Here is a 26,016-nt window from a genome sequence, read left to right as displayed (position 1 = left end):
CCAAATAAAGAAAACCCATGCTTTTCACCATCATGATATCCCACTGTATACTGCTGTACTTATCACACAGCAGCAACTCAACACGTAGTAATTCACTGGCCAGAGGGAGAGAAGAAACATGCCACAAAATATAAGAAAACAGAGTAGGTACATGAATTGTGGGAGGAAGCAAATTTTGTACGAGAAAAATGAAGAGTATGGTGGCAGTTTGTGTCTGGCTGCCCACTGGAAGAGGTTCTCTCCCCATTCTACTGAGGCAGTAGCTGGGCAATGTCCAAGGGCAGCCCATGAACAGAATGCTTCCCTTGAAAGCTCAAGGCCCTGAATTTGGTCCTAGCAATGCAAAATATAAAGGGGGGAACACATCTGTGATCTGGCAGCTGCATCCCTCGTGCTCCCCTGATGCTAAAAGGAAACCAGATCACCACATTTGCCACCAAAGCCCATGTCACACCCAAAGCAAGTGTGGCCATGGGGCTTCTAATTCTTGCCCTTGTATATGCGAAGACTTATTCCTAAGGCCTTGTTCTACAATGTGGATTCCCCAGGCGATGAGGGAGCAGTAAGATGGCAGGAATCTGGGTCTCTGAATGACTGTAAGGCTGCCATATGACTCTGGGCTACTATAAGCATCTTCTTTAGTTAAGTTTCTTATATATAAGAACTTGACTTTCAGGCAGACTTTTGTTTTAAAATTGGCCAAAATATATGAATGTTAAAAGAGTAGGTAAAACAGCTACATAATAGGGAAATATTCATAATGAATAAAAATCAAAGACTTTTTACAAAGTTGTGAAATATAATTGATAATAAAAACTTCCAATATTAACAAAGTGCAGCAGCTGATAAAGAGTCCTGGGATGGGGTGGGAGGTTGGGGGTAGAGAGATGGATTAATGGTTACATTTTCAGAATACTTGGTTCAGTTCCCAGTACCTAAAGGGTGACTCACGTCTGTCTGTAACTTCAATTCTGTGGGAGCCCATTTTCAGGTTTCCTAGTGGCTATACCCATCAGGTCTGCATACTGAGGATGATTAGACCAGGGCCTGAGTGCAGGTGTCTGAGATGGTCTGCACTTGGCTGTGCTGGGGAGAGGTCTTTTGGTTCACCCCTTGGCATTTCTATAAATACCTTGGAGCAGAGACAGTCAGGGTCCGTTGGAAAAGGTTCCAGGCCCTCAAGGCTATCCTGTATTTTCTGTTTATCTCCATAATCTAAATCCTTGTATCTAATATTTCCTGCTACTCTCACTCAAGAAAACTCTGGGGAACTGTGGGGTTGGTGGGTAGCCGCACTGCACAATTCCTAGGGTTCAGATGTTCTCTTCTGGCCTCAGGCCAGGAACATTATGTAGTATACACACACACACATACACACACACACACACACACACACACACACACACACACACACACACACACACAGACAAACACTCATACACATAAAATAAGTCTTTTTTTTTTTTTTTTTTTTTTGGTTTTTCGAGACAGGGTTTCTCTGTGTAGCTTTGCGCCTTTCCTGGAACTCACTTGGTAGCCCAGGCTGGCCTCGAACTCACAGAGATCCGCCGGCCTCTGCCTCCCGAGTGCTGGGATTAAAGGCGTGCGCCACCACCGCCAGGCTCTTTTTTTTTTTTTTTAAGAAGACTCCTTGGTGGTATAGATTATCACCCATTTCCCAGAAATGTTCCAGGACTCCAAATGATACACTTATTCAATGCATACTGTGTCTCAGGCACTAATTTAAATGCTAAGGATATATTATTTATATATATATATATTACTTTCAATCAATAAACAGTAAAATTATAACAACTCTTTGAGGAAAAGCCGTAAACATAAAATATAAAATTATTTATAAATATATGTATCATGCAATAAGAAACTCATAAGAGGATATAGCATTATGGTATTTTATCTGAGTGATGTAATTTTATTCATCAAACTTGTCTGTAGTTTCCCACTTTTTACATTGTGCATAAAACTGAATAAAAATTATGTAATTTATTTAGAAAAACTCAGTCACATTTCTCCCATGATTAAAATTGAAGAAAATCATCCTCTTGAAACTTATTTGCATCTACCCACCTTCCCATCTCATCACCCATGCACATAAATCTCAGTCTAGTTGTAGAAAATTACTTTTATTCTCAAAATTTCATGAACATCCTTGCCTCCATATTCCTTGCCGTCATTCCCAAACTGAGCCCTTTGCCAAACTGGGTCCAAAGAAAGTAAATGACATGTTTAGCGCCAGAACCTCTGGGGTCCAGTTCCCCACCCGAGGGAATTCCCACTTTAGAGACTATGACAGTGACAGACCCTGAGCTGGTCCGTGGCCCATCATGGCAGTAGAAGGGACAACGACATCAAGACTACACCGTGCAACTGAGACTTAGGCAAGACTTCAAGACCTTATTTAGAGGGAGCCAAGGCAGGCAGGCTCTAAGCAAGCTCGTGCCAGAGCACCAGAGGCCTTCGCCACCTTCAGGCCAAAGGAAGCAGTGCCATTGCCTGTCGAGGCAGGCTATCCTTCCTAAAGGGGGCTCAGGTGAGCCACTACTCTTTACTTCCTTCAAACCCATCTTCTCTCCCCCACACCAGTGACAGAAAGCAGCGAAGAAGGGGGACAGCATGTAAAGAAGCATTTTCCTGCAACTTCACAGTAATTGACTGTTCAAATGACAGCTTTATTAAGGCTCTGATGGTAAATTTTATTTTTAAAACAATTTGTTGTTTCTTCCTACTAATCAGCAGGTGATGGTCTGATTATAAACTAAATTCAGATGATATTTCCTTCCGCATGAAAGCAATCCCATGAATTAACTTTTGCAATCCTCATTACTAATATATAAGGAACAGATTTTGGAACATATTTAGAAAGAGACCTGGACATTACTTTTGTTCTGCCTTCCTCAAAATGTGGCTTACCTTTCAGATGTAAGCTGACTCCATCTTTATATGAGCTTTGCAATGAGTGGGAAGAAGCAAAGAGAGAAAACCTTTCCTAATAAAAGCATAAATCCTAAAGTTCCTATTGCTTCTAGTCACATCTCCATGGCTACAACATACTGTTCCAACTGCCCTTGGTTTAAACTAAGACTCAAAGATATATTCACTAGGTATGTGGAGATGTATTACAAAACAGATACTCAGCCGGGCGGTGGTGGCACACGCCTTTAATCCCAGCACTCGGGAGGCAGAGCCAGGTGGATCTCTGTGAGTTCGAGGCCAACCTGGGCTACCAAGTGAGTCCCAGGAAAGGCGCAAAGCTACACAGAGAAACCCTGTCTCGAAAAACCAAAAAAAAAAAAAAAAAAAACAAAAAAAAACAAAAAAAAAACAGATACTCAGGACTGCTGGACATAGGAGATAACCAAAGTCTTTTTGCAAAGTGCATGATCCTATTCTCTTTCTTCCTTTCCCTCTGTGTCTTGCTTGTCGAATTAAGTATTATGCAATTCAATATATGCAGAATAAAAAGTTGAAGCAGTGTCCAGTATGGGTTCCATCTCATGGAGCAGGCCTACAGTCAAGTCAGACGCTGGTTGGTGACTCCCATGATCTCTGTGCCACCATTGCACCAGCATGTCTTGTAGGCAGGTCACCACTGTAAACCCAAGGGTTTGTGGCTGGGTTGCTGTTTACATTTCTCTTTGGTGCATATAGGGGTGAAGAATCTGTTTTTCGTTTTTTATTTTTTCCTCTTTTACTTTGTAATACTCTTTTTCATGTAATATAAGTTGAATGTCTTGAACAAATGAGAAATAAGAGAAGTAACTTTTTAAAAAAGCCATGAATTCAATAAGGATAAGGCAATGGTTAAGTATAGGACTTAACTATGCTGTTAAAAAGACTCTTCACTCAGATTGCTTTCTGCCATTTAATTTTTACCCATGTCAAAGAAAATAAAGGATTCATCTTGGATTTAGAACAAAAAAAATCTAAACTATAAGTAATGAATCATATTTGGTGAACAATGTCATGCCCCCCTGCAGAATATAGCTGGGTGAGAGAATATTCACAAATTTTCAAGTAACATAAAACATGAAAGTTACATTTGTAATTGTTATTTTAATTTTAGAATTTCCTCATAAGAGAAGTTGCTTTGGGCTGTCAAATTCTGATCCCAAAGAGACTTCCCCCTGCATGTTAATTCAAAACTTAATTGCATTTCCCACCATGATGGGTGGAACTGTACCAAATCTTTACTGTAGCCCTCCAAGCACAGAGCATAAGCATTCCACAGCTGGATCCAAAGGCCGTTCAGACTCACCTCTTTACATACCACCTGAAGCCACACACATTTTCAAAATTACCTAGTTCATACAGACAGGACACTCCAGCCACTTTTATCAATAATCATACTTGAAAACTCCACCAAAGGAATAAAGCGTAAAATTCTCAACTCCCTAATCTTCAATCCAGACTGGAAGGAAACAGTCACATGAAGGAACTATTAGAGTTCCTTTGTATTCATTCAAAATCGTGAATTATGTAGCTACCATATAAAAGGCACACTGTGAGACACCAAGGAAAGAGACCACAGGAATAAGATTTGTGTTTCCTGCTCATATAAAGGGGAGAACAGGTGGCAGGATACTTCACACTGCATGGTAAGAAAAGGAAGTGATTAGCATACATGGCGCCTTTACTTAAATTACTAACACCCGCTATTAATATGAATCAAAAACATATGCAGGAACTCATCGTGAGAATTGAAACTAATGAAAAACAAGCAGTGACAATAAAGGATTACAAAGAAGTAAGTTTAAATAAAGCTTGCAGACACACAAATAGCAAAGTTCAAGGTCTGCTGCCCTATTTGGAGTTCTATTTATCACTCCACTGCCATTTCAAACACTATGCTTCAAACCACCCTTCTTGGAAGGATCTTGAGAAAAAAAAGATTACATCCAGGAGACAGTGCAGAAAAAGACAAACTGTTTTTTCATTTGAAGGGTGGTGAGGGAGGAAAAGCTAAGGAAGGAGAAAAGCTAGAGGTAAATAAGCTATCTCATGAAAAGCAGGAGATCCATCACACAGAAGACATTATACCATGTGACACTCCAGAGACCAGAATTCACAATGATAACAGCAGTTACAGATATGGAACTGGGACTAGAGAAAGAATAATCCATTAATTATCTGATGCCAGACCATATTCTGCTCTATCACTTGTCAATAGGCTTGCCGGCCTCCACACAAGACCTTTACTGCTAATGCTTCACTAGAGGCTGTCAATATGTGAATTTGAAGCAAACAGGAAAACACTATTAAGTAGCTGGCACTCCTGGGAAGCACAGACTTTGTCTACCCTGATTCAGGCAGCGATTTTAAAATTTTAAGTTGCATATTAACATCAATGAAATTACCATATAGCTCTTACATTCTGGTGATAGCCAGGTCTGCAGAAAATCAAAGTACATGGAAATCAATAGCCTTGCTGCTTTTCCTCATCATCTGTCTCCCCCAGATGAGAGAGAACCTAAGGATGATAAATGGCAATCTGGCTTCATATCCCAACACTTCTTCAGGCCATAGATGCAGCGAACTAAGTCAATATAAAATCACAAACAAGAATTCTTAATACTCAATAATTTAATACGTTTCTCTTTGTAAGGAAATGTGGAGTTTGTGGATTCTTTTGGCTCTTTTTCTTTTTTCTTTTTGTTTAGAATGAGGATAAAATTATATCAAATTCTTTAAGACTGGCCCCAACATGGCTGAGTAGAGCAGGAGCTACTGGCCATTAGAAACATAAACGTTTATATAGTTAAAGAAATGCTACAGCATAAATTATTTAAAATCTTAATCTGGTAATATGAGGCAGAATTAGCTTGTCTTAATTTGACAGTATTTTAGTGTCTTATTTTTCTAGTTCCTATAGGGACTAGAGAACCCAAAGAAATAGATTTCTTAACTGCCAAAATGTATTATCCTTTGTAAAATGTCTTTTCTAAAGCTATAATACATTTCTTGTGAGATATGATGGTGCTGTTAAGTGCAAAAACATGTGTATGTCAGAGTTAATGAAATATGCTCTTAATCCCCTTGATCTATCCCCATTAATAGATGTTAATATTCGGCTAATGCTTCCATTGGAAATTTACTATAGTTAACTTATAAGAGTTAATGAAATTAATATGAAAGCCACAAAAAGATACTACTACGACGGCAAGGATACAGACCTTAAAATGCAAGTGAGAATTTGGGACCTGTGGAGTCTTCCTCACACAGTTCGTTCAGAATGTGAACCATGCAGTGATTTGGGAAAACACTGCAAGATCTGAAAAATGTTAAACAGTTACCGTTTGACTGACACTTTCAATCCCACCTATATGCATCCAACAGAAATGAAAAAAAGATTGCTGTCCAAAACATTGTACATGGGTCTTCACAGAAGCACCATTAACAGCACAAAGATGGAAAGAGCCCAAGAGTCCACTGCTGGTGAACACAATGCAGCTTGTCCTTAGCACAGAACTGCATGACCATGCACAGAAATGAAGTTCCCATTGGCTCTTACTGCAACCCTGGCCAAGGGCTGCAATGTTGAGCTAACTGAAGGAGACCAAAACAAAGGTAGCACAGTATAGCACACAGCTTCATATGAAATGTCCAAAACAAGGCATTTATAAAGACAAAAAGTAAATGAATGGTTTCCTTAGGCGGGGAGTTGAGGGTGGCAATGGAGGTTACTGCTGAAAGCCACAGACTTGCTTTTAGGAGTAGTTAAAATAGTTTAAACCTGACATACAGTGACAGCTTGACAATATTGTGAATAGACTCGGAGAACTATCCTACTGGACACTTTAAATGAGTAGATCACAAGGCTGGTAAATAGAAGCTCAAACCTCTCACTGAAGTTCATAAAACTCAACAATTGGATGTAAGAGAATCATTGCGGTTTAAACGTGAAATGTCCCCACTGAATCATGTGCTTCAATACTTGGATCTCTAGCTGCTGGTGCTCGTTTGAGAACCTTTGGGAGGGGAGGCATGGTGACAGAGGCGGCTCAGGGGTGGGCACCCTGCTTCCAGGTAAACGGACTCTCAGCTTCCTGTTCAGCCCAAAGGCGAACAGCTGCTCCACCCTCACGCTGCCACTCACTATGCCTTCCTGCCACAGAAATCCCTGAAACTAAGTCAAAATAACTGTCTTCTCCCTTAAGATGCTTCTCTAAGATAGTTTGTCAAAATGACAAGAAAAGTAACTAATAAAATAATGAGGAATTATGTTCAAAACCCGGAATACGGTTAGCTCACTGTTGTCATTTTAATTACATCATCTTGAAACTCTAACATCTTGTTCCTTGCTCAGAGAAGACCAAGCCTCTCCTACACACAACCTTTTCCCCACCCTGCTCCTCTCACCCTCCAGCACTTCTAACTGCACAGTTTGCTCAAGCCTGGTAATTTCACATCAAGTAGAAGTTCCAAGATTTCATACCAAGCAGGTGGGCGCTACGTGATGAGAGGCTGATACAGTTATGTTGTTTTACTACAATACTATCTGAGTAAAATCTTCCTTTGCTAGAAATTTTAGTCTATAGGTCTCCAGCTTTTCAAAAGACTGAAGACTCAGACAACTGAGTAGACAAGATAAATCCAGTCCTGATGGAAGAAGCCTGTGATCCCAGCTACTTGGGAGACAGAGGCAAGGTTACAAGTAGAGGCCCCCAACTAAGCCATGGTGAGGCCGAAGCCAGTAAGACCCTGAGCCCAGAAATAAAAGGTAGAAGTGGGCAGAAACACAGTTTAGTAGCAGAATGCTTCTGCAGTGTGAAAGGGCCTAGGTTCAAACCCCAGAATCTCAAAGAAAAGGAGAAAACATGTCTTCATATAATGACATTAAGGGGGCAGGAGGACACTGTGAGCAAGCCCCAGTCATGCATCACATGCACGATCTCCCCACAACTGCCATCTCTCACAGGATGACTCTCACTCTCTGATCTGAATCCAATAATCATTTAAAATGAAAAAGAATATCATGGCTCAAAAATTCTGCAGCAAATGAACTGGGAAATGAAATAAAGGACAAAAGGGCAGAAAGAAGATAATGAGAAAATATCACTTACATTTAAAATAGGTTAGATGAAACCAACACATCAACACAGAGTAAGGCGAAAACAAGAAATGGACCAGACAGCACAGGAGCTGACAACCGAGGAATACACAGGCTCTGTGCCCATTCAATGCCAGCTAGCTCAGCTCATGCACTGTCAAAAAATGTCTTCAGAAAAACACTTCCGTGAGACCAGTGAGCCAGATTGCTGGAATGTGAGCAAGGAGCCTGCTTGGTTCCTGAGAGCACAGCCACTGCAGGCTTCTCATCCTAAATGCAAACTCCAGGATCCTTTTTAGCAATTGGTCCTAACACATTTATACATTTTAACTGTGTGGAAAAAAAGCCAGCCTGCCGAAATATTCATGAACAGGGGTTATATAAAGATCTATATATGCAATGCATTTTAAATGCATTACATGTGATGGTTTGATAGCCAACACAAAAAGTATACAGAAAATGCCAAAAAAGGTAAAGTTTAAACATATATAGACAGATTAAATATACTGTATGTGCATACATAGTGGATCAAGCGCTTTCTAAAAGGCCATGCATAAGGCTGGGAATGGTACTGGTTTTCATTTTCTCAACAAATCAAAACCAATATGACATACCAACTCACACCCACCAATGGTCGCCATTATATATATATATATATATATATATATATATATATATATATATATATGCAAGCAAGGGCATGGGAAAAAAATGGAAATTTGCACACTGAGGGTGGGAATGTGATACTAGAGAAAACAGCACAGTGGTTTAAAATAAAAATGTACTTAAATGGCCTGGAAAGATAGCTCAGCAGTTAAGAGCACTGGCTGCTCTTCCAGAGTACCTGGTGTTCAATTCCCAGCACCCACATGGAAGTTCACAACTGTCTGTAACTCCAGCTCCAGGGGATCCAACAGTTTCACAGAAACATTCATCTCGGCAAAACACCAATGTAAATAAGCCAAAAATAAATGAATCATAAAAAAATGTATTTTAAAGTAGAATTACAATATGATCCAGCAATCTTAGTTATGGATACACACATACATACATACATACACCAAAACCAGAGTCTTAAAGAGACATCTGTCCACTAATGCTCACTGCAGCATTCACAACAGCCAACCAGTGAAGCAACTCAAGTATACATGAGTTGAATAAACAAATGTAACATACAAATAATGTACTAGTAATCAACCTTATAAAGAAAGGAAATGCAGATGCATCTACCAACACAGATGAACCTTGAAGGCATGCTGTGTGAAGTAAGCTAGATACAAAAGGCAACAAGGCTAGAGAGGTGACTCAGTGCTTGAGAACATCTGATGCTCTTGCAGAAGATCAAAGTTGAGTTCTAAGTTTCCAGGTCAGGTGGCTCAGAACTCTGTAACTCCAGCTCCAGAGGATCTCAAACCTCTTCAGGCCTCTAGTGGCATGTACATATCCACATACACACAAATACACATGAACTAAAATACACATAAGCTATATTTTTATGATCCCACTATTAAGCCTTTCATATAGAACAGTCAAACTCAAGGAAATGCGGAGTAGAAAGGAGGGTGTCAGGAGCTGGAGGAAGCAGTAATGGGGAGATAGTGTTTAATCCATAGAGTTTTGGCATGGGCTGATATTAAAAATTCTAGGGACCAGAGATTGATGATGTTTAAACAAAAGGTGATTATACTTAATTCCATTGAACTGGATATAGTGAAAATAGTTTGAATGGTGAGTTCTTATTGTGTATATTTTAACATGAGTAAAACTGTTTCTGCAGGTATGGTTATTGTCTACATACATTCCTGTTTCTAACAAATTTTACAGTGATCTCAGAAAAATAATCCAGTACATTATTAAAAGGAGAATTAGATCCACAGTGAGGATTCCTAGCACACCTTTCAAACACTCAGGTTCATGTCAGTTCGCTATCATTAGGTAGTGCCAGGGCTTATGCTGCTGGCTGAAGTTCTGACTCAGCACAAGGCAGTGCAATGGAAAACTGAAGAGCATCTTTGGTTATCTGAATGGTTAGGCACACTACGCCGTATACAAAACCTCTCATTGTACACTGAACATCTTCTCAATGTGCTATTGACCTGCGTCTTGAACACATTTCTGAGGACTCTCTGAGTATCCTACTTGGAGACAAATGGCAATTGTATTAGCTCTATTTTCACCATGAAAACAGTCCTTTTTGTATGGTTTTAATATATGTTTATCTTAGCAATGCAACTATGAGAAAAATGAAGATTGTGTTTGTATCCTTTGGAAATTCTAGAGAAGTTGAATGCCATATCCACAGATCATATCCTGGTTGGCACACTGACTGAAGTTCAGGAAGCCCCAAATGTTTCTATTTATAGAAGAAACACTATTGGCTTTTGCAGTTAAAGTGCAGAAAGCATTTACATACTGAAGAACATTAATTACCCTTTCCTCCTTTTTTCTAATACATTGCAGTCAGGATGTGCTAAACATATTAAACATAGGAAGACAGGTTATCTACAAATTTTGTTTGAAAATACTATATAGGGCAAAGATTGTTTGTTAAGAAAAGGAGCAATGAATGTGATAGGGATGAGAACCACAAACTGTCCAAATTCTAGATTTCTTTTCCCTCCACACATGTCTAACTCAGCTTTCCCGGTACTGGCACAGACCATCTTAAGCACAGGCAAATGAAGCCATCTCGCAAACTCTACAGACATTGAAAAAGTCTACCTTCCACAGAATGTTCAGAACTGCAAAGAAGGATATTCTTCTCTCCCTTCCATCCATCCATGTGCAAGTTCTTAGAAGCTGGGTGGGCACGGGAAAACTTTCAGTTACAAGACACCCCTTAGTGCAGAGCTGTAGAAGGACAATGGCCACTTTCATATCAGCTGTGAGGCTACACTAGAGTCACTCTTAAGTATACCACAGCACCAACTGTTCTCAGGTAACTTCAGTCATGACACACAACTACAGAACACCCATCCATTAGCCATTGTTTTTGACACTACCATGCAAGTCTTCACCCCAGGTAACACACTCTGAAGACAAATAAATCACATAAAAAGTACTATAGACCTTATCAATTCATAAGCCTGAAGGTTGAATAGCAAAGCACCAGGAATGTGCTGGAGGAACTGGAGAAATAACTTCAGAAAACACAGGGATGTATGTGTGTCCATAGATAAAGGTAGGTAGGAAGACTGACAGACAGACAGATCGACAGACAGATGATTGATACCATATCACACAGAGATTAACTTATAGTCTTGCATTCCCATACTGGGATATAAGGTTACTATGGCAGATAATGAAAATAACTTCTTTATTTTTTTTTTTGAAACAGGATCTCATGTATCCCAAGTTGACCTTGAATTTGCTATCCAAGGATGACCTTGAACTTCTAATCCTCTAAGAGCCTTCACCACACAGGTGTTAGAATTACAGGTGTGAATTGCCACGCTCAATTTTTCTGAAATAATTGTATAGATGTAACTGTTCAAAATTCACATAAAATTTGATGTAATTGAAGTCAACCTATAGGTTAAAATCAAAATTCAAAGTGATGAATCCTAAAGTGAAGGTTCAAAACATTAAGATCAGTTTGTAAACATGCGAAATGGAATGAAATGTCCCCTTTTCCAACAGCACTACGTCACTGTTTAGACTCAAACATGTGAAAACTCCCTGCCCATAACCAACACCTTCGTATGAAGGATGCATCCATCTGCCTTTTAAAAGAAAACAGTACCTCTCTTTTTTGAAAAAAAAAATGTTTTTAAGAATTTGAAAGTTTTATTTGGCCCAATGATTAATTATCCAACTCGTTGCATGTATTTTGTGAAACACTGTAGTTTGATCCTTTTGGGACTCACCTCTTGGTGTAGACTCAGGGCCCAGGGTCCCTTTTATTCTTCCCTTCCACCCCTTTCAACCATTTCTAGCCCATCTTCATTCTTTTGCGACACCTCACCTGACCTGTAGAACAGTTCTGTACCAGGGACCCCACAACCACCCTGCATGGGTGGGACTCAGGGACCCCACAGATTCCACACATGGCTGGAACTCAGAGTGGCAACAGCAACCAGGGAAGAAGGCACCCACCCAACAAAATGAGACCAGTTGTCTACATCAAGAAATACCTCAAATGTCTTAACTCCAGATGTCTAGGTATGTCCAAGAGCAAAACACAAACATGAACCCCAGCAACCTTATTCCTATAGGCTCTGTGAAAAGATTATACTCCTATGACCCTTCTTTTCACATAATTAATTTCTTCCACCTACCTTACTCATGCAGGAATGTGAGTCTCCACAGAGAAAGAAATGAACATCTTCCTTCTTGTATATTCTGCACTTAACATTGTCCCTAATGAGCAAGGGTAACTAGGTGAATGTTTTCACTAATACCTAAAAACAATTACCTTTAAGCTCTTACTGTATAACAAACACTGTGGGAAGCACTCTGTAATCACCATTCATCCATCCTGACAATCATCACATCATTACCAAGGCACATTTTGAATGGTAAAGCTGATTCAGTTGATCTCCAAGTCAGAAACTTGCAGGGGTGAGATTCCCAGACAGCATCTGTCTTTTTAGGTAGCTAATATACCATGCTTAGCAGCAATATATTTTATGACATTATTGTGAAAAACACCTCCAATTACAGAATTATTTAGCCAAAAGAACTGCCGAGTAAGAAATGATATGAAGGCAACATAAAAACAAGAATACAGAAAAAAACATTCTGCCAAAATGTTAGAGGTAAAAAGAAAATAAAGGCTATCTTTAAAACTGAGCTATCCAGCATCTCACCCTCTGTGAATTGCTGACATACCACATGAAGTATTTATGTTTTAGCTAAAGATGAGAGGTGGGGTTTTATTTTTACACTGAGAAAAGCACACCAGACTTCACGGTCACTTTTCCATTAGCAGATTCATGATGGAATCTTAACAGTACTTGAAATGACATGCTGAGGAGGCACAAGACTGAACCCGGTGTAGCAGAGCTCTAGATGTGAAATGAGACTTGTGACAAGAGCCTCCCCGAGGAAGAAAGGACATGGGAAGGTCGGCTAGTCCCTGTCTGCCGGCGGGGGCACTACAGATGGGGGGCACTACAGGGCTCCTAAGGCACTGCAGATGAAAACCGGTTACTTTTAGGAGAGTTTGGAGTGGAGAAAAGCCACAACTTTTCCAGAAAGTCATTCCAGAGATGAATACTATTTAGAATCATAAAATTCTACTTATACTCAGTACAAATCTTTGAATAACACAGCTTAAGTTCATTTCCTTGTTTGGTCCCTCAGGAATGTGCACAACTCTTGGCTATCACAATCCAACTTCACATGAAAAATTTTGGACTTTTCCTCTTCAGAGACAGATATGCCATCCTTAGATCTTTCTCAAAGGCTTTGTTTCCTAGACTTCCCAAACTCCTTCTTGATGCTGTCTCCCCTTTACCGTTTAAAGGCCCAGAGAAGAGGTAGTGATACTCTAATGCACAAATGTCAACCTCTTTGGACATCTTTCTGGCTTCCCTGAATCTTTGTAAATTCATCCAAGTGAATATAAACAATCACAGGTTATGTTAACAAAAAGTTGAAGTGGAAAAAGGCCACAAATAAAGGAAATAGAAGCTAGACAAGCCTAGAGAAGGCTTCAAATGATCTTGAATACAGCACTGTGGAAATTTAGAGAAGAAACTGCTAGATGTAGCATAGGAGCATTAAAAATGCCAAAAATGCCAATCCTTCTTAGAAACGATTATTTGACAGGAAAAAAAAGCATGGCTATGTCTGAGGCTGAGACCTGCCTGATTTCAGCAAAGCCTTAGTAATGGGTTGCATAACGTCACTGCACTCAATACAAGGATGCAAAGCCAAACTCAAGCTTATCCAATGAGTTTGCATCTAGTGCTCAGCCCTGCCAAAGAACCCTTCTGTAATGAGTTAGGACTAACATCTGGATGATATGCTACAAAATGAGCAAAAAGATGCGAGGAAAACTAGTCTCTTCTCAGAAACCAGTAATAATGACTGAAACAAACTCTTCACACATACAGAATTTAATATTAAATATAAAACATATACTAAAAGTGTTCAATTACTCACATATGTGAGTGTTCAGCGAAGTAGCTACTAAGGTAGTGCAATTAGTAAGTCAACAGTGAAGGAATGTAACTGTGTCCTGGCACGGGTGTGTGGGTTCACGTGGGTCCATGGAATCAAGACTCAGAGGCATCTTAAGAATGAATCTAGCCTTTCATGGCTGCAGGGGGGTCCAGCCTGGAAGGACTGAAGCACTTTCCCTTCACCCAGAGCATTTTTATTTACTCTCTATTATATTTTAGCCAGTTAATTTCTGTACCTTCAGAGCACCCTAAAAGGAGCTCCCAGAGACCAAATGCCAAGTGCAAATTACTTGATTCTCAGGTACCAAGGTCTTCCGGGTTTCCTGAACCAAGGTTTGCATAGGCCTTAGATCCTTGGGAGACTCTCTGATCCTTGACGCTCAGACAAGAATCTCATAGGGCGATAAGAGAAACAAAAGGTGTGGTTAAACAAAGGAATGAGTAGGGTGAGGTGCTGCTCTCTGGAACCAGGCCAGGAGCTCAGCAGGAATGCACTACAGGGTCAATAATGGAGAACCCGCTATAAATGGGGATATGAACAGGGCCAACCAAATGTCAGTACCCTGTGATGCTTAGGCAACAGCTGGACTTCGCAAACAGGTCAGAGTACACGCACAGCTGGGCTACTAGGATACTGAGATAAAGGAGAAAATGTAATAAAGATGACAACAGGGGTAAAACTATTAAAACAAATAAATTCTTGATAAAATAATAAAAAAATCTTGGTAGAGTCATCTTGTACCCCCAGTATTTAAACTCTTAAAGATGCTGTAATGAGGAGAAAGGACACCCATATTGCCACAGGGAGATAACTACAAGTTCAGGGAGACAAGTGGAACAGAATATGCTCGCTTCTCAGGGGGCCCAGCAATCTTCCAAGCCCTCCCTGGTGCTGTAAAGTACTTGGCTGCATTTCCTATAACAAATCCAGCTTTGCAAATTATTTTTTTCAAACAAAGATTTTATAGGGTGACAACGAAAAACATTTGCACAAGACACCAATCAATCTGTGACTCAGGATACTTTGGATTGTGAAACCCCATCTCAGAAACAAAGCTAGCCTCAAGTAACAATAATACTGTAGATGAACATATTTGTAATTTTAATTTAATAAGAGCTCAAAGGAGTTTTTCCTGAAGATCTGTAATGACCTCCTGAAAATATATGACTTCTAATGAACTCCTCCTTTATTTTTGCAAACATTACCAAGGAGTGGAAGTTCTCATTAGCACACCCAGGGGCAAACATTGACTATCTTGAGACTCATCCTCTAATTAGTATCTTCTAATAGATTTCTTTTTAATCATCAAAGACATATGCAATATGTCAAATACTTCTCAAAACAAGATACTGGTATGACAATTAATTTCTTACTCTATAAACTAACCACTAAGCAAATGAGGAGGTGTGCCTCTGTGGGGCATTTACCCAACCACCCCCACAGTTCCCCAGAGTTTTCTTGAGTGCGAGCAGCAGGAAATATTAGATAGAAGGATTTATTGCGGAGTATATCGCGGAGATAAACAGATAGAAAATAAAGGATAGCCTCGAGAGGGCCTGGAACCTATTCCAACGGCCCTGACTGTCTCTGCCTCAGGGTTTTTATAGAGACGCCAAGGGGTGGAGCAAAAGACCTCCTCCCCCAGCACAGCCAAGTGCAGACCATCTCAGACACCTGCACTCAGGCCCGTGGTCCTAATCATCCTCTATGCGGACCTGCTGGGTAAAGCCACGAGGAACCGAGAACGGGCTCCCACATGCCTCTGTGGGGCAGCCACAGTGCCTCAGAGGCACAGGGACCTACCAGTGCGACAACACTCATAGGGCAGTGAGAATAAGTGTCCAAAGGCAACAGTGCTTAATCGGCTGCAAAGAACACACGACGAGTCTCTCAGCACACTGACACGAAGAACTACCAACAGGTGGTCTGTGGAGGCCAAGCTACACAGCCTAATGAAGTATATATGACCATTTTTTGAGGATTTATAATAAACTCTCCGATTACATTAAAAAGAACACCACCTTTTGAAAGCTTCAGCTTTCTTTAACTCAACATTTGTTAGATGTAGTTATGAAGCCTCTCTGCCACTGTGACTAAACAGAAAGAATATAAAGCGCATACCTCCTAATTTCCTCAGGAGATACATTATGTTAGCAAAATATTCTTCCCATTAAAACAGACTTTGTAACTGCTATAAAGGGTATAATATGTGTTTCTTGCAGCCCAACACATTGTTCTCAAAAATTAAAATTTTTACCTTCTTTAATCCAATAACTTCCTTAATGTCATAACTTACAAACTTATTATAAAAATTCTATTTTCACAACTTCATGTGGAAAAACAAAAACTCAGGATAGCTAAAACAATCCTGAACAATAAACGAACTGCCAGAGGTATCCCTATCCCTGATTTCAAGTTGTACCACAGAGCTACAGTAATAAAAACCACATGGTATTGGCATAAAAACAGACAGGTGGGTCAATGGAATTGATCTGAAGACCCATACATAAATTCACACACCTATGGACACCTAATTTTTGACAAAGAAGCCAGAAATACACACTGGAAAAAGAAAGCATCTTCAACACTTCAACAAATAGCACTGGATTCAACAAATCAATCCGGATGCCTGCATGTGGAAAAAGGCAAATAGATTCATATTCATCACTTTGCACAAAATTAAAGTCCAAGTGGAAAAAAGACCTCAACATAAAACCAGACACACTGAATCTGACAGAAGAGGATGTAGGGAATAGGCTTGAATACACTGGTAGAGAAGACAGCTTCCTGAACAGAACACCAATAGTGCAGGTACTAAGATCTACAATTAATGAATGGGACCTCATGAAACTGCAAAGCTTCTGTAAGGCAAAGGACACCATCATTTGGACAAAGAGGCATCCTACAGAATGGGAACATTTTTACCAACTCCACATCCAATAAAGGTCTAATATACAAAATACATAAAGAACACAAGAAAGTAGATATCAAAAACCCAAATAATCCACCTTAAAGATGGGGTATAGATCTAAACAGAGAATTCTCAATAGAGTAGTGGTTCTCAACCTGTAGGTCATAACTGCTTTAGGGGTTACATGTCAGATATCCTGCATATCAGATATTTATATTATGATCCACGCAATAGCAAAATTACAGTCATGAAGTAGCAATGAAATAATTTTATGGTTGGTGGGTCACCACAACATGGAAGAACTGTATTAAAGGGTCTCCACATTAAAAGGTTGAAAACCACTGCAACAGAGAAATCACAAATGCCTGCAAAAAGCTTAAAGAAATGTTTAACCACCTTGACCATCAAAGAAATACAAATCAAAACTACTTTGAGATTCCATCTTACACCTGTCAGAATGGCTAAGATCAATAACACAAGTGATGGCTCAAGCTGATGAGGATGTGGAGCAAGGGGAACACTCTCTCACTGCTGGTGGGAGTGCAAACTTGTACAACTACTTTGGAAATCAATACAGTAGTTCCTCAGAAAATTTGGAACCTATCTATCTCAAGACTGAGCTATCCCACTCTTGGGCATATTCCCAAAAGACATCTACAACAAGGACATGTGCTCAACTATGTTCATTGCAGTGATATTTGTAAAAGCCAGAACCTGGGAACAACCTAGGTGCCCCTCAACCAAGAATGCATAAAGAAAATGTGGTGTATTTACACAATGGAGTATTACTCAGCTGTTAAAAACAGTGACATCATGAAATTTGCAGGCAAATAGATTTAACAAGGAAAAATCATCCTGAGTTAAATAACCCTGACCCACAAGTATGGTATATATTCACTTATAGGTGGATATTAGTGGTTAAGTAAATGATAATCAGGCTACAATCCACAGACTCAGAGAGATTAAGAAAAGAGGAGGGCTCTAGGGGGTATGCATGAACCTCCTTGGGAAGGGGAAATAGAATAAATGTGAGTAGACTGGGGGTGGATGGGAACAGGACCAGATAGGATGAAGTGGTGGAGAGGGATAGTAGAAGAGAGTGTGGAGAGAGATAGAGCTGGAACTGGGGAACATTGGGGGCTGGGGGAAACCCAGTGCAGTGGAAATTTCCTGGAATCTATGAGCTTGAACTTAATTTGGACTCCTAGTCATGGAGGTTAGAGTCTAAACAGGCCATCATTTGTAGCCAGGTAAGACTTCCAATGGTGGGACTGGGTTGCATTCAGTTGAGTTATTGACCCACTAGGTCCTATGGAGATTCCTAAACAACCGAGACTGATGCTAGGACAGAATGTCCCTCTCTGAAAACTGACAGTGGAACCCCATTGACAAGGACAATATCCATACAGCTCATGGAACACAGAGAGATTGAGATGGTGCCTACATGAAACTTTCACCTCTATGTTCTAGTTTCTTTGGTACAAAAAAGTACTCTGAAGGCTACCAAATGAGAAACATGGACACCAACACATCACAAAACCCTCAACATATAATTGGTCCTGCCTGTAAGATATACTGGGGCAATGGTGGCTCAGAACTTGTGGGAGAAGCCAACCAATGTTTGGTTTAGCTTGAGACTGACTGCATGAGAGGAAGCTCATACCCAACACTACCTGGATAGCCAGAAAACAGAGACTGCACAGCCCAGAGACCTAGGGTAGAACCAAACACAACTGGTGGAAAAAAAAAATCAATGAAATAATTCCTAATGATACTCTACTATACTTAATGATATTCTGTAATACTCATAGATTAGTGCCTTGTCCTTGTCCAGTCATCATCAGAGAGGCCTCCTCCAGGAGCAGATGAGAGTGGATGTGGAGACCCACAGCAGACATTATGTAGGGAGAGTGTTTCAATTGGAGATCTCCATTGGGTCCCTCCCCTCAGAGCTTAGAAACCCCATGGAAGAGAGGGAGGAAAGATTATAGGAGTCAGAGGGGATGGAGGACACCAGGAGGACATGGCCCACTGAATCAATGAAAGGAGGCCTCACATGCGCTGACAGAGACTGAAGCAGCAAGCACAGGGCCCACTAGGTCCTCTGCATATATATTATGGCTGTTAACTTCTTTTTTGGTAGGGCTTCTTACAGTGGGAGTAGGTGTGTCTCTGGCTCTTTTGCCTGCTCTTGGGACTCTTTTCCTCCTGTTGGGTTGCCTTGTCCAGGCTCCACATGAGGGCTTTTGCCTTGTCTTGTGGTTTGTTCCTTTGGTCCAAGGTCAACTCTTGGAGACCTGCTCTTTTCTGAAGAAGAAATGAGGGAAGTGGATATGAGGGAGAGGAGAGGTTGAGGGGTAAGCTGGGAGGAATGGAAGGAGGAGAAACTGTGGTCAGGATGTATTGTATGAGAGAAGAATCTATTTTTTTTTTTTTGGTTTTTGTTTTCTTTTTCAAGACAGGGTTTCTCTATGTAGCTTTGCACCTTTCCTGTAACTCACTCTGTAACCCAGGCTGACCTTGAACTCACAGAGATCTGCCTGCCTCTGCCTCCTGAGTGCTGGGATTAAAGGCATGTGTCACCACTGCCTGGCTAAGAATCTATTTTCAATAAAAGTAAAAATAAATAAATGAACTCTGGCTTTGATTTGAAATGGATATCACATTTATTACTATTTAAAATCTTTAAAAGCCAGGAACAAAGTGGGTGGATACTGTCCGGTCTATTTCCAAACTCTGACCTCAATGTGAATTTCCCCTGGATACTTACTCCAGGGCAGAAACATCTGACTCTTAGTTATATGCAAACCACCTGACTGAAATACAAAACTGAACAAAGTAGATCTTCTCTTATGGGATAAAAATTTTAACACAGAGAAGATCTTACAATGTCACTTGACCCACTCATCTGATTTCCTAATTAGCAATGTATGGTCCAGAGACTCAACTTGGCTCTATGAAATACTGTTTTTCAAACTACCCTGATGACTATTCCATGCTCACATGTCACATGTGCAAATAGTTCCACTTCCCTCTCAATTTCTAAATGTCTTCAATTACCCAAGGGACAGGGGAATATCAAATCCACACAGTCTGACTGAAAAGCAAAAGGCTAGCCCTGGAGCCAAGGCCTGAGCATGGTATCACTCAGTCGCAAAGGTACTACAATACACAATGAAGGAAACCCAGAAGAACTGGCTCACAAAGGTCTAGGTGCTACTGTGAAAGCACAAGACACTAGAACTTTTGCTAGTCACCACATCACTTACTTATTACATGTGATAGGATAAACCTCTCGGCTTCATACTGAGACCATGGCAAGGGACTCGAAGACCTCAAGAGAGACAGCAGCCCCAAGCCTTGTCATAGTGGGCTATGGGCAACAGTGCAGCCGCTATACTTAAGTCGACTCAAAAGCTTTGGACGAAACTTCGGCCGGGTCACAGTAAGAGAAGGGGCACAAGGACTCGAAGATGATGGAGTCATCCCTCTGGACAAATCCTAGGGAAGTCTGGGAGAAATTCAAACGTGATAGATTTCCGAAAGCCAGTATCAGTGGCTTGCTACAAACTAAGGAAATCGTGATTTGATTTGATTGTAACTTTTTTATTTAAAGGTCACCCTTTGGAAAAGATTTTAATATATACTTGAAAATACTGTTAAATATTAGCATGACAACTAAGTCTGCAAATGTCTCATCAAGAGTTAGGGGTTCAGCTAGAGATTGTTTTGCCACTATCAACAAATGGATTCTAAAGTTTACATGGAGAAACAAAAGATCCTGAGTAGCCTTTGTGATGCTGAAGGAAAACAGAACTGGAGTACTTCCATTAATTATTACCTGTCCTCAAGATTCAGTGCTCAGTTCTCCTTATCCAAACCATTTGTTCTCGTCTAAGAACTGAGGAGAACCACCAATGGGCCAAAATAAGGAGCCCAGCCGCAGACCCACACTTTAGTCAGCTGACCTTGGACAGAGGCACAAAGGCAATGCAATGGAGGCAGACAGTCTCCACAGATATAAAGAGTGCTGGAACGAGACAGCTGTATGCAAAAAAAAAAAAAAAAGAATCTAGACACTGTTGTAAATGATGAAGCAATAAACCTCCTAGAAGAAAACAGAAGAAAAACCTGAGTTGGTGTTGACTTACTAGATTCAGCACCAAAGTAGAATGTGTAAGTTGGACCTTATCAAAATTGCATGCTTCTGCCCAGTGAAGACACTACCAAGAGAAGAATACTGGCAGAAATTGTTTCCAACATATAGTAGAAAAGGGCTATTATGCAAAATACAAGATGGTCTGTCAGTTTAAAAAATAATTTAAAAAGCTAAAATATAAAACGCGCAAAGAATTCATAATGAAACATATTAAAAATTAGGCCAATGACCTTAACAAGAGACATAGGTAGCAAATTAGCAAGCAAAAAGCTGCTCCCATTTCAAGCATCAGGAACGCACAAATGAGTATAACTCTTACACTTCACACATACAGGAACGCCCCAGTCACAAGCCTGGCAACAGCGAAGAGGGGACAGGAGGGAGTCGTCTATTCACTATTGGTGGACATGGAAAAAGTAACAACCAGTTTGGGAGAGTTTGGTAGTTCCTATGTCACTGCTGCTGAATCCAACACCTTCCCTTTCTGTTGACAAGGAGTTGAAAATAGGTCTATACAGAAGACCTGTACACAGATGCTTATAGCAGCTTTATTCGTAATTGTAAAACTCATACCACCCTGGAGACAGATAGTAATAACACAAGGCCAAGTATGGATAGGTTATCCGGGCATAAGGAAATCACTGTCTCCTGCTCAATACTGCTATAAATGTAAAAGTTCTACAATAAGAAGTCTATGCCTTTTAAAGGGCAGAAGCAGACAACAACGATTCCACTTTGGTCTGCAGACCTCCAGGCGATTCACCAAGGGATTACCACACACTCTGGAGGTGTTTCGCTGCCACAGAAGGCACTCCCCTACCCCACTGTGAGATCACAGTGTAAGAATACGCTTTTCCTGTTGGCTTTCAAGTCTTTGGAGCAAGCCCACAACACACGCCTATTGAACACAGCGCCGTGTTTCAAGCCATTTGGGAAGAGTCTGCACATCAATGCAGCATCCTGAGGCAAATAAGGCCTGCAGCCACAGCTCTTCCTTCTTCGTGTCAGAGTGGAAAGGCAGCCTGCTTGCTGGTGGGTACATTCGCTTCCTAATTGTCTGCTCAGTGACACTGATTTTTTTTTTTTCTTTTTTCCCCCTTAAACACCTAACTGCATAACTCTGCTATCGTTCCTCCTGGAATACCACTGCTACTTAAAATTTCAAAACCTCAATTATAATCACTGATCTTTAATAATAAAGACACCAGCCTACTCACTAACTTTGACACCTTAATAACTACGCATGCAGTCTTAAAAAACCAGACTACATGAGATATATTTAAAGAAGTAAGTACATAGGAGATTTTCTTTAATTGTGATGAAATCATCTTATTCCAGAATAAAAAACAATCTTTAATAACAAAATTCTGAAATGGTCAATTATCATAGACCCTGTACACAAATTATATATATATATATAAAATTTGTATGCATAACTATACTGTCTATCTAAACTGCAGAATTAAACATCTCTTGAAACTGGTATGATAAAGAAAATTTTAATTACTTATTTATACTAGAACAAAATCATTCTGATTACAAGCATCCTTGCCCCAAATGATGGGCTGATATGAACTCAGATACTTCGTCCTTCTTCAAGTGAAGAGACTATGAAGGGGACCAAGCGTTTCCTTCTAACAAGAAAAGCACTGAAAGTCAAGAAGTTACGCAGTACTAGACATCAAGTCAATAACGTGGAAAAACCTCTGTACTTCTGTTAGTTTGTAACTGAAACATGGATAGGACATTAAAGACTAGTTCAAAAGCAGACTAAAAGAAAATAATGTTCAATACATCAATACACATTTTCTGTAATATTTCACAGCTATTTGTCCTGAGTATATGTCACTAAGGTAAAAACATATTCTATAGAAAAGTAACCTACTTTTAAAAATAATCTGTCTATAACCTACTAAACTATAAACCCAAGTCTTTCACAGTTATATTCCTCTCATAATTCTGGAACACAGCCCAGAACTGCTGATCCCAGAACTCCAGTTAGAACCACTGAAACCATCTAAGTTCTTGCTACTTGGGGATAATATCATTTCCAAACAATATCGTATAGTTCTATCTCAAACATAGAATCTATTCATGATTTCCTTTAATATAAATAAAGAAAAACAGACCTTCAAGAATTGTGTAATAATTAAATTATCTATCATCATGAACCTATATAAAGGTACTATAGTAAATTCCCTCCCCAGCATGAGACTGTTGTCTGCCATATGGCTGACCTCCATGACAGCTTAACTTAAATGGCATGTCTTTCTCTCCTCCTCTGTATGTACCTCCTACAGGCAGCTGCCAAGAGTCATAGTTTGTGCGACCTTGGGTATTCTTTATAAATAAATATCTAACAAAATTGTCCTCAAGCTCAAAAAAGTTAGATATGTGTGTATAAATATATATGTATTTTCATTTTATATATATATATATATATATATATATATATATATATATATATATCTCAAATTAAAAACTAGAATACTGGAATTCCTAGTAACTTCAGTCTGAAAATTCATACTTATGAAAGTATGCAGAACTGTCCTTTTCACCAGCGTGGAGAAGTGCATCCAGTCCCTGATACCAAGACCAATCCTTTTCTCAAAATGTAGCCACACAAAATTCATCAAATCCACACAGATGCTGTTAAATACACCCTTAAAAATGCTTATAACCCATCACTCAGCCACAAGACAAGTAAGGTCATAAAAATAATAACTAAAATAAAGTATCCCTTGTATCTACTTCCTGAAAAAATTAACTTAGTGGCTAACTAAAGCCGGTTTCCATGGTAATTTATGCTTGTAATATGTCTCGGTATAATACGAAGTGAAATAGATGTCATAGAAGATAATTCCCGAGATTAAGAAAATCCAGTAATCTACACACAAATAAAAAAACACTGTCTTCTGTTGGCATTTTTAAACATTTTTTATTATTCTTCTCTCATACATTCACATTACATCCCAACCAGAGTCTCCCCTCCCTCCTCTCCTCCCAGTACCCCCCATTTCCCCTACCCCCAGATCCACTCCTCCTCCATTTCCCTTCCAAAAAGAGCAGGCCTCCCAGAGATATGAACCAAACACAGAATAACAAGTTGCAACAAGACTAGGCATAAGCCCTCATATCATGGTCACATAATCCTGAACGCACTCAATTTCATGTGTTTGTGTTTCTTAATTTTCCTCTCCTTGACAACAGAACAAAAGATGTATATCTATCTCTTTACAGTGGTGGTTGGGAACAGATATGTAAGACTGTGTTTAGAACACTAAAGTCATTGACAAATATGACCCCTCAAAATAAAGTCAAAAGAAGTCTTCTTTTCTATATCCCCATCACATTAGTTTGGGATAAGAGATAAGTTTGGGACATTCTGACCCAGCCCCCACTGACTTGATTCACAATAACCCCACTAATTTCCCCTACAGTACTATAGACACACTACTACAGCACATTCCCAGTCAAACCAGAGTTAGAAAAGTCTTTAATTTCAATGTAGGAGTCAAAAACAAGGCAATTTTCAAGTATACTCAGAACATTATTAGAAAAAGGATATGTTAATATCTGTTTGCTAATTTTAAGATCTACAGTTTACAAGGAAAACATTAAACCTAGAATGTAAAACTTTATTATGGCCACTAAAAGGAAGGCATACAAAGTCAAAAAGTGATTCATTAATATGATCTTCCTTCTTCCAATCTCCCTCATAAAAATGGGCAGAAACCAGAATGCTAGGTAGGACATGGATACTCCTACATTGTGCCAAATTCTCACAAGTTCAGTGTTCTTGTTTCCTTGATTAATGGGAAAATCATTGATGTTTAAAAAAAATTAAATAGAACAGTCTGCAGTCTATCTCCAGTAAATACAGTGCATTAAATATAATTAAGTCTCCCTTCAAAGATTCGGGACATGAAATTGCCTCAGGTTTTTCTTTGAAGTAAATTTCACTTTTTATTTGAAATATTTCAGCCCTAGCTACTGAAGATGTAAGAAATGAGAGTAAATGTATATTAACTCCAGTTTTATTCTGGAATTAGTTTCTCATATTCTAGTTTTTAAAAAACAACCCATACTATTTTAATGCATATATATGTATATGTATATATGTGAAATTAATTCTCATCTTTTAAAAATTCAGATTAGGCATATGTTATTACTCATGTTGAGTTGCTTGTTTATTTTACCAACTATCACTGTTATTAACTTATTCAATAAGTATGTGCTTAGCATATACTCTTCCAATCCTTGTCCCCATAAGTGAGAGACCCTTACATTCATGGTTGGAAATGTCCACATTTTGAAATAATATAAGGAAGCTTTTCTCAGATTCCACCATAGCAAAGTACTTAGAAAAACAGCATCAAGAGGTTAAAAAAATGGAAGTCAGACCTGAAGAAATGTAAGACCCAGTCTGGCAGTTCATTGGCCTTATATTTTGAGCAAATAAGTGAACTGTCAATCTCAATTTGCTGCTTTGTAATATGACACTAACACTATTTACACTAGCTCTAGAAAACTAAAGGAACCATGGATCACGAAAAAGATTAAGAAATAAACAGTAAAGTATATACACAGTTTTAAAAAATCAATGAAAAGGAAACAGACAATATGCTTTTTATTTAGAAAAAAGATTTACTTTATTTCTATATATAAGTATCATATATAAATTATATATAAATATAAAATAAATATACAAATATACCTATGTGTATATGTGTTTGTGTATGTGTACAT

At 39.3% G+C, this 26,016-nt stretch overlaps 1 protein-coding gene across 2 annotated transcripts in view; it reads right to left on the bottom strand.

Moving 5' to 3' along the window:
* Positions 1 to 26,016, bottom strand: part of Gnai1 (G protein subunit alpha i1) — an 82,619-nt gene that overhangs the window by 40,626 nt on the left and 15,977 nt on the right. Inside the window, exon 1 of one of the 2 annotated variants that reach the window (XM_052719761.1) lies at positions 8,082 to 8,127. The exons of the other annotated variant lie outside the window; for it this stretch is intronic. Within the exon in view, the coding sequence (XP_052575721.1) occupies positions 8,082 to 8,112 (31 nt within the window). The 5' untranslated portion in view covers positions 8,113 to 8,127. Of the gene's footprint in view, positions 1 to 8,081; positions 8,128 to 26,016 lie in introns of those variants that run through there. 2 annotated transcript variants of the gene reach the window in all.

This window comes from Peromyscus californicus, unplaced genomic scaffold (genome assembly GCF_007827085.1).
Source record: "Peromyscus californicus insignis strain IS unplaced genomic scaffold, ASM782708v3 Scaffold_6__1_contigs__length_162567912, whole genome shotgun sequence".
In the NCBI taxonomy this organism is placed as follows: domain Eukaryota; kingdom Metazoa; phylum Chordata; class Mammalia; order Rodentia; family Cricetidae; genus Peromyscus; species Peromyscus californicus.
Note: the sequence above shows the minus strand (reverse complement) of the source record. Positions and strands in the feature narration are given on the sequence as shown.